General features: G+C 39.3%; 1 protein-coding gene and 1 pseudogene across 2 annotated transcripts; both read left to right on the plus strand.

Annotated features, from left to right (window-relative positions):
• Window positions 1-441: 441 nt before the first annotated feature.
• LOC146707034 (sterile alpha motif domain-containing protein 3-like) lies at window positions 442-2,749 on the plus strand (annotated as a pseudogene). The gene is made up of 5 exons (XR_014920738.1): window positions 442-815; window positions 1,125-1,335; window positions 1,538-1,729; window positions 1,852-1,931; window positions 2,036-2,749. The product of XR_014920738.1 is annotated as a sterile alpha motif domain-containing protein 3-like (transcript).
• A 6,465-nt stretch (window positions 2,750-9,214) lies between these two features.
• LOC146707035 (uncharacterized) lies at window positions 9,215-10,163 on the plus strand (the record flags this gene model as incomplete). Its single annotated transcript, XM_085460726.1, has 3 exons — window positions 9,215-9,391; window positions 9,555-9,732; window positions 9,966-10,163. Coding segments are annotated over 3 exons (492 nt in total), but the record flags the coding sequence as incomplete, so codon positions are not given.

The following is a 10,163-nucleotide window of genomic DNA, read 5'->3' on the forward strand; positions in this document are numbered from 1 at the left end:
AATAAAATCACGTTTTTACATCCATTCCAAGGCCATCAACACACATGGGCGGCTGAATATAACGTCTAAAGGAAATATCTTGACGCCGCACTTGTTTAAAATATAACAAGGGTGTCGCAGCTGGGGTTTGATAGTCGCGTTTTAAGCAATGTGGGAAGTTTTTCAGCATGTAATCTGAGCTTGTAATACGGTCCTCCGGGTGTTATCGCTATAAGTAATCGGTCTGAAAGAACAGACGGCAGAAACTGTCGGAAATCTGGAGAAAGGAGTCACCTTAGTAGTGAATATTAACAAATTACAGCATTCTAGTCTTTTTTTTTTCTTCCAAACTTGAAAGGGCACAAAAGCATGCTCAGACTCTGCTCTCCTGTGTCCAGTAGTCCCAAAGAAAACATCTAAATTTAAAAATGAAAACTTTGCATATCGAGAGGATTCACTCTAAAGATTTGGTTTATTTTATTTAATTTACTTATTTTTTTTTAATGAATATTTCTTTGAACTGAAAGAAGTATTACAAAAGGTTTTAATGTGTGTGATATACGGTTTTTACCCATGTAAAAATGTGGTGATAAATATTCTTACATGGAATTTAGAGTTTGTACTACCATTTATCTTGCAGACAATGAGGTTGATGGTGACACAGTTGACTGCGGTCTTACTGAGACTATGGTTGCATACCTTTTCCAAGGATCCTTCAAAAAGCAGGTTAAATTCAACCAATTTGTGTCAAGGATGAAGGAATCTTCAGTGACGCTGACTCTACATACTGTCTCTCCAGAAGACTGGCAACCATCTACTTCGTCAACTTCAATAAGGTATTTTCTTATTTATAATGAAGTTAGTATGTCTGAAACATACATGTTGGCCGTTATGCACTTTTAGGATTTAGTTAATATGATCATTGTTTCTACCATATGTATTGTTACTGTAGTGTTTTATACTTCAATTCATGCAATAAAAACAAACACTTAACTGTTTTCACAGCAATGAAAATACTTTGAGACTTTAACCGATACGAGTTCTTTGTGATGCACAGATCGTGTCAGCTCTAATTGTATATTTAGTCTTATGTTGGGTTTCTAATCTGTTTTGACTTTCTCTTCTCACTCTTGCTTTCTTTCAAGGGACCATGCGTCCAAGGAGAGGATTTATTATCCATAGACACCCACTTAAAGGTCTTACAGTGCCAATATCAGAAGATGCAACCAGATACCATGGTGGTTCATAACCATATGCAGCAAACGTTTGCTTGGCGGCAGAAAGAAATTGCAAATGGTATGCCTGTGGAGGATGTGTTGAAGAAGTACCCCTTCTTAGGGATGCCTACTGGTGTAAGTCAGAAAGCTGAATTGAACTTGGAAATAGCTGTCACATTTAACATGTTTATAGTAGTAAATTTTATTTGCCCTTGACCTTGTTTTCTTCATCTGTCCCTCTTTCCTTTTTTTTTTATGTTCATGTAACTTCTTACAGTATTGTTGTTAAATTCTATAAAAAATAATTATGCAGCACCATACATAATTAATATCAACTTTAGATTATTTCATTTTCATACACTGTTATTTTGTACTGAAAATTAATTAACCAACAACGGGTAATGTAAGCCAGCGATTTCGTGAAGGGCTCTCATGTGTTGCAGCAAAGGTGATTGACGTTACACGAGGGAAAACCCCACTCTACCAGCTCTACCTTGATGCAAGAGAGGAGGCTCTCACTGATGACCTACCAGGTATTTGCTTTTTTTTTTTTTTTTTTAACTTCAAGGCTTCCATTTTATATAATTTTTATAGGTAACTGGAAATGCCAGATAAAATGCATGGGTGATCTTGTGTTTTGTTGTTTGTTTGGCAGATCTTGACACAAGGGCTGCACTTTTATTCCTGCCATACGTCTTCAAGGAGAAACTGGATCTCTTTGTCATACTTGGAGAGGTGTGTGTATTAAAATATTTAGTCTATATAAAAGGAAAACAAATGTATCTTTTGTTAAGAGACTAAGATATTGCTTTCCTCTACCTTCTCTTTTGACTTCAAAGGTTTATCCTAAAACCCCCTATCCAACTGTTCAGCTACTTTATGAAGACTGGAAACCAGTGTTCTCCAGAAGCGCTCCAAACATTGTGAAGTTGGATGGCAGTGAAGTGTGCAGAAGCTCGTGTATTTTTGAAGCAATCATCTCTTCTTTCTGCTTGTATTTTGTCTTCAACCTTGCTTACCCAAAACATCTGAAGAACACCCTGATTTTTCTCCAAAAGTACATTGTGAAAATAGATGAGGGTGAGGACCGGCCTCTACCAATCACAGTCACCAGACAAATAAATCTTCTGTATTGACCACCATGCCTCAGCCATATCAGTGCTCCAAATGTGGCAGAAGAACCTTTAGTTTGACAAAGCTTATTCAGCACATAGGTGATGCCAATTTTGATATAACCTGTGGACTCAGTGACTGCTGTTCTTCCTTCAAAAAATATGAATCTTTCAGACGACATGTGTATAGGAAACACAGAGAACAGGTGTTGTGTTAATATTGACACAATGTGGGTCTTTTGTGGAAAAATTCTCATTCCTCTGTTATATGACAACCATTTTCATTCATACAGTGTTAGAGTTGATAGTGAATGGACGTTGCTAAAACCTGGACAGGAAATTGATGTTGCAGCTTATGACACATACTGTGTTGATAACAGTTTGTATGTAACAGTTAAGCAATGTATTTAAGAAGGTAATAAATGTGACAAGTATTTTTGACTTTGTATCTTCAATTTTTCAAATCTTGAGAGGAAAAATATAGGAAATCTGTGTGTAGATACTGAACCTTTAGAAAAACATTTTTGTACTCCTTTTAAGGGTTCTTTTTTGTACTTTATACTAAGGGTACAACTTTGCCCTTTAAAGTACAGGTTTGACGTGTAAAAGGTACAAATTACAAGGGTACAAATCAGTACCCACAGTTTAGGGTACAGAACGGTACCTTAGAGGGTACCACCCCAGTGACAAGCCATTGTACCCTTATAGGTACATTTCTGTACTTTAATTTCTGAGTGTGAAGCGTCTGAGGTGGTAGAGACGCTGACGGGCCTTTTTCACCACGGTGTTGATGTGACAGGACCATGACAGGTCCTGCGTGATGTGAACTCCGAGGTATTTGAAGCTGTCCACTCTCTCCACTGGGCACTCGTTGATGACGGGGGTCTGGTAGTTCCTCTTTATATTTTTGGCTCTCCTTGAACAAAAATAATAGTGCATAATAATCAATGTCGATGTTAATCAATTAGATGTCCCAGACTCTACTATCAATAATACAGCAGCCCCTCGTTTATCGCTGGTGTTACGTTCTAAAAATAACCCGCGGTAGGTGAAATCCATGAAGTAGCCAACTTTATTTTTTACAATTATTATAGATGTTAAGACTGTAAAACCCCTCACTACATGCTTTATACACTTTTCTCAGACAGGCATGAGCATTTTCACACTTTTCTCTTTTGTTTAAACACTCTTAGAGTTCAAACCTTCGTAGAAACATGAGTCCAGGATTATGGAATGAAACCTAAAGGTGCATTTGAGGGTGAAAAACGTTTCGTCGGCATTGTTGTGTTTGTTTGGGAGAAAACTTACAAACACACAGTACAGCACTTCAGAGTTACACTGCTAGTGATCGAAGATTTATGTAAATTCGACAAGCTAAACGCATTCTGTACTGTACAGCAGGAGTCCCCAACCTTTTTGCACCACAGACCACTTTAATGTCAGACAATATTTTCAGGGAACGACCTTTAAGGTGTCGCGGATAAATACAACAAAAGAATAAAAAAAAGAAACTGTGGTATTTTGTAAATATAATAATAAACGTGACTTGAGCTGTGCGCCAACAACAATGACAGTGACATCCTCCTCTCTGCTTTTTAATGCTCTCTGGTCGCTATGGTAACGCGTAAATAGTTCTTTCAAAATAAGACACAGAAACTACAACCATACATTTCACACCGGAGGATCAACTCTCCCGGAACAGTACCAAAGGACTCACGGACCGGGACCGGTCCGTGGGCCTATTAGGGACCGCTCCTGTACAGGAGACACTGGACTAGATTGATTGACAATGGTCTACAGCAATCAGAACGCACAACACGATGTACTGTAAAAATAATAATAAATCAGCAAAACAGCAAGTGTCACTTTTGGCCACGAACAATTTAGGGGATGGTGAATTTTTTTTGAACAAACCCAGAGTGTTAAAAAAACACCCCACTTAAAACCATTTTATAGTAACAAAAACGCAATTTAGTTGTCGCTGTCAAAGTCGATTTAACCGAAGTTACGTGTTTACGGCTAGTGTGGAGGTCACGTGTTTCCGGTTACTGTGGAGGTCACGTGTTTCCGGTTAGTGTGGAGGTCACGTGTTTCCGGTTACTGTGGAGGTCACGTGTTTCCGGTTAGTGTGGAGGTCACGTGTTTCCGGTTACTGTGGAGGTCACGTGTTTACGGCTAGTGTGGAGGTCACGTGTTTCCGGTTACTGTGGAGGTCACGTGTTTCCGGTTAGTGTGGAGGTCACGTGTTTCCGGTTACTGTGGAGGTCACGTGTTTCCGGTTACTGTGGAGGTCACGTGTTTACGGCTAGTGTGGAGGTCACGTGTTTCCGGTTACTGTGGAGGTCACGTGTTTCCGGTTAGTGTGGAGGTCACGTGTTTCCGGTTACTGTGGAGGTCACGTGTTTCCGGTTACTGTGGAGGTCACGTGTTTCCGGTTAGTGTGGAGGTCACGTGTTTCCGGTTACTGTGGAGCTCCACAGTGGCTGCAGCCAGGTCCTCTTGCTTGAAGCTGACGCTCCGGTGCGTGTGTCACAAAAATGAACACACAGCTTCAGAAGCACTGTGTCGAAGCTTGATTCGTTTGGCCAGAGTCACGTGATCAGTGACGTCCGAAGCGTCAGTTAGAGCCTAACTGCTTCGGTGTCTGATTCAATGGTTTATAAGGAAGCGAATCATTCGCGGGATTTGTGGAGTGTTTGATGGTGACAGAGAGCGAACCACTGATCATTCCACTGAGAGATTTGGAGCCAGCGAGGAATAGAGGAGGTTCTGTTGTGTGGGAGGATTTGGAGTTGATTTTGGTCGATCGGGTGGGTTTTCCAGCTTTGTGTTCTGGTTGTTTGCTTTTGTTTTGTGCGTGTTTATTTTATCTGACAACGGGAAAAAGGTAAAATGTCAAAAACCCTATTTTCATAATATAAATATCATTAAATAACTTTAGAAAAACTTCCATTTTACTCTTCACATGTAATGTTGTAAAAATATATATCTTATTTTTTTTTAATTAATCTTAAAATGTTAGTCTGCCAAATGTGCAGCAATTGAATTTATTTATTCTCTTTAGCTGATAGTTTGTGGGGCCCAGACTGTATAACTGCATCTCTACTAGTTTCTCTGCACTGCAGCCTCCTCTGTGCCATGTGAAGAGAAATTATCTCCACGAAAAGGAACAGGTTCGGCCATCGCACACTAGAACAAATTCTCTTTTTAAATAAAAATGAAAAAGGGTTGCTTTAAATGCATCATGTTTTTAATTTGCAAGTTCATAAGCATTTTCCTTTTCCAGTTCACAATCAATTCTACCCCCAGGTCACAAATATGTATAGGAAAATGTCCCTAACATAATATTATTTATAAATATACCCGTCCGGCGATTAATTGCACAAGTACAAGGAGGCGGGACCTCAGAGCAGAAGCATACTCCATAATGTGTTGTACATTATCATATGTATATTATATGTAATGTGGTATTTTTCAATTATTGTAACCAACATCAAGAAGTCACAAGCAAAGAAAGACCACACCATGGTGCATGTTTAAACAACGAGAGTTTACTGGTCAAAATTATGTATTAAAGAAATAAACAACATTTTTTTCACCCCCAAAAATACATGTTTAAAGCAACACAGCGGTGGCCCAATATCAGACAGAACTCCACTCTGTCGAGTGGGCAGTCATAATGAAGCGGTTGGTTTTATTTTGTGGATTCAAGCTGCTCTTCATATATTTGGCCACCAGATGTCACCAGAGAGGACTGTGTTGAAAAGCTTCGAGTAATGAACCGTTTTTCAATACAAGCTTCAGAAAGCTTCATTTGGCCATCACTAGTGGTTTGATCCCAGTCTGCCTGCCAAATATCCTTGGGCAAGACACCATTTACCATCATCAGTTCAATTTCTGTAACAAAATTTCCCAAATATGGGGTAAATAAAGAAAAAAGCCTTACATTGTTATCATCTTCTGAATCCTTCATTTGAGAATGAAGCTGCTTTGTTAGCCTAAGACAGGGGTGGGCAGCTCCAGGCCTCGAGTGCCGGTGTCCTGCAGCTTTTAGATATCACCCTGGGTCAACACACCTGAATCAAATGATTAGTTCATTATCATTAGTTCACATTCATTTGTACGCCTCTGGACAACTTCAAGACATGTTGAGGAGGTCATTTAGCAATTTGAATCTGCTGTGTTGGATCAAGCACAGGTCTAAAACCTGCAGGACACCAGCCTGAGGCCTGGAGGTGCCTACCCCTGGCCTAAGAGACCAGAGAGAGAGACTCTGTGGGTTTGCCTGAGCTGGAGACAAAGAATCATCTGAGTATCTTAACTTTGCTTTATTATCGAACAATCACTGTAAATAAACGTGCTGAGCTTAACCTCCCACATCTTGAGTCCTCAGATCTCCTTAGTTATGACCAGTGTTGGTCAAGTTACTTGAAAAAAGTAATCAGTAACTAATTACTGATACTTCCCCCAAAAAGTAATCCCGTTACTTTACTGATTACTTATTTTCAAAAGTAATTAATTACTTAGTTACTTAGTTACTTTTTAAAAACACGATTTACAACCTGAAGAGGTGATAAAGTGATAGATCTTTCAGCCCAATTCTACTTTTTCTGCATAATCCATCATACAAAATGTAATCAAATGGAAAAGTCTCTTTTTAAAACTTGTTTTATTAGTTTTAATCTTTTAATTTTATGCATCAAGCAAAAATTTAATTATCTGCAACATTCTCTGACTGGAAGAAATTAGTTTAACATTTAAACCTATTTTCTGCACATTCCAGCACATAAAATAAAATATTTTTTGTGTTTACACTCAGTCTTTCAAATAGATGCAAGTAAAACACAGCAGAACATAAATAAAGTCAAAGACTCAGCGGTCCTGTTGCTCTATTTTCACCTGTAAAGCAGGAGTGGGGCAGGCGGAGGGTTACCCTGGTGCAGGTGTGCCGCGGTCAGTGGAAGAATCCGCGAGTTTCTCTGTGAGTTTCCCATTACGTCGTAGCTACTCGGTGCTTGCTTGGAGGTTTAGGGTTTTTTTTCGCTGTAAAAAGAAGTTTTCTTCCCACGCACAGCGGACGCTAATGTTTTTGTCACTTTTTATGGAATCAAACTCAAAGTAAGGTCAGTACTTCCACGCTTTAAACGCTGCACGCTCATACTCTCTCCCACAATCAATATATGATCCACTTTCAGTGTTGGGAAGGTTACTTTTAAAATGTATTCCACTACAGATTACAGAATACATGCCCCAAAATGTATTCTGTAACGTATTCCGTTACGTTACTCAATGACAGTAACGTATTCTGAATACTTTGGATTACTTAATATATTACCATGCTTTTTACAACAACGTGAATGTACTATTGCTGTGTGATTTATTACTATTACTGAAGGTCCGCGACTCCGAACTGTAGTAAAGGGACCTCCCAGATAGCAAGGAGACATTGAACAGATGTTGATTTTCCATCTGAATCATCAGAATCGTCAGGATTGAAATGTCAACACAAAACCAATGTTGAAACAACATTGAAATACTGATGAAACCTGACACTGACATTGAATTAACATTGATTCACTGTTGTTCTGTCATCGTTGATTGTTGATCTATTTATAGTTGACAAGGTGACAACAATCACGTTGAAAAACCATCGATTTATGGTTGAGCGGGAAATTAAAGCTGCTACCACTTGGACTATTCCGCAGCACCCCTATCACATTGGTACGTCCCTCCAGGTAACCATTGTCTTGTACAGTAGAGCGGGACATTAGATTTACTCTCAGTGGAATTGACCGGAGAAGGCATCAGTTCATGCACCGCACTGGCCTGCGCCACGATTAGTATAAGGTAAGAATGAATGACTTTTGTTCTATTCGTTATTTCCATGGTTGCATTTGAATAACAGTAAAAAAAAACCAAACAAACTTGTTAATGTAAAGTTTCGGATAAAATGTGGGAGCCCGAAATTGTGTCTACTTTCTTCTTACAATCCGGCAACAAATAAATTGCACTGCGAACAAAGTCTATCAACAAAGAAAACATTTTCGTTTCATACTTTTCCGTTATATTCCCTTACAAAGCTAGCTTTAACGCTTCGAGGGTTCCTTTGTTCTTGCCGTCGCCTCGGCGCTTGACCCAGACTTTCGCTCTGTAGTTGCTTTTTAGCATAGTACTACAAAAAATTGTAAATCTGTGATATATGATTGATAAACGTAAAGGTAACTGTATAAATGTGTTCAATGACTTTGTTACTTTTAATGATTGGAGAGCACCCGCTTCGATTCGCACTCAATTCAAACTTTACGCTGCACGCTCACCTACCTTGCGTTTGCACCTTTTGTCCACACGTAAACTGCGTTTCATCAACTGAAAACTGAGATTTTTAAAGACGCCTGCCAGGGCGGATATTTTCGAAAACTCTGCTTTAGCATTTACGTGTGGACGAGGAAGACGGAGAAAACGCAGCGTCAAAGGTGTGCGCCTATTTTGATGCCACACTGTGCGCCAAGTTTTTGTCTCGGTGCCATGAATTCCTACAATGGCAGACTTAGACAAAATACTGTTAATTTTATTATCTTCAGTGTTTAAATGCTTACATATACACACGCAGTTGTATGTTAAATGTTAAATCAAACTGTAACTTTAGGAAATAATATTCCAAAAGCACATTTGTAATTACTTATGACCGTTTTCAACTTTTTTTCTTTAGACAAAATCCCCTGTACACATATAGTGACTCAGAGGATGAGCAGCCCACAAAAAAACGGTTTCCCCAGCCCCCTCGAGTGAAAATACCAGGTAATAAAATACTGTCTTGTGTCTTTGTACATATCTGTGTGTGACACAAGGAAACTTTTGACAAGTTGTCTGTATTCTTAAATACTTAAAAAAAATTATCTTTTTCTGTCAGACCTGACGAGAGCTGTTAACGAACTCCGTGAGGAGGTCAGAGCCATCCGCCATCCCTGCTGCAATGAATCGGTAGATGCTGGGGTACTGCCTCTGGATTTGCCCTTGCACAACATTGAGGAGCTAAACAATGCAGAGGCAGCTCTTCAATCACAAGAGGCAAATAAGGCAATGGTAAGTATATAAAGGTTATGTACACTTTGTAACTATAAAGTGTAATAGCTGTCAGATGTGATTTAAATACATAACAATGGCCTGTTGATTACACACACAAGCACTTGCATACACATTAAAGACATGAGACACGCTAATTCCATCTCTTAAAATGTGTCTATAGGTGAGACGCTTTGCCTTGATTGGAGGGACCACACTGGAGGTGCGAGTCCGCCGTGTAATGGCTTATGCCATTACAAACGAGCTGGCCTCGGTACTAAACTGGGCAGGGAAAAAAACCAAGGACCAGACAAAGCAAAAAAGGGCATTTAAAGATACAGCGCTCTGCAAATGCATATTTGGTAATTTTTACCGTTTTTTTGCTATATTACTTTGTCCTTCTTAATAACAAGACTTTCATGTCCGGTTAATCTGGAGATGGAGTCTTTGGTCTTTGGCTTGTTTAGTCCTCGGGTTGTAGTTTGTACAGCCCGAGGACCCCATGTTTATTTTGTTTTAAAGACAGTTAACACGAGCTTATTCATGTGCTCTAATTCACTTTTTTTGTTTGTGTGTGTGTGTATTTTTGTCCTAGATGGCCTGACGCAGCAGTTAGGGGCAAACTCTATGTCCGAGTTTGTCTTTGCACAAGCAGTGCAGAAATGGCTCCGATATGCCCCAGATCGTTTGGGTGGTGCAGGACGCACATCATCCATCCCCATCCCAGAGTAAAAAATTACAAACTTCTGTGAAACATATAAATGTAAATAGGAAACTGTCTTTTAATAAAGTA

Source organism: Copadichromis virginalis, linkage group LG6, assembly GCF_057382275.1.
Source record: "Copadichromis virginalis isolate Kocher_CV1m ecotype Utaka linkage group LG6, C_Virginalis_male_GT1.1, whole genome shotgun sequence".
NCBI lineage: Eukaryota > Metazoa > Chordata > Actinopteri > Cichliformes > Cichlidae > Copadichromis > Copadichromis virginalis.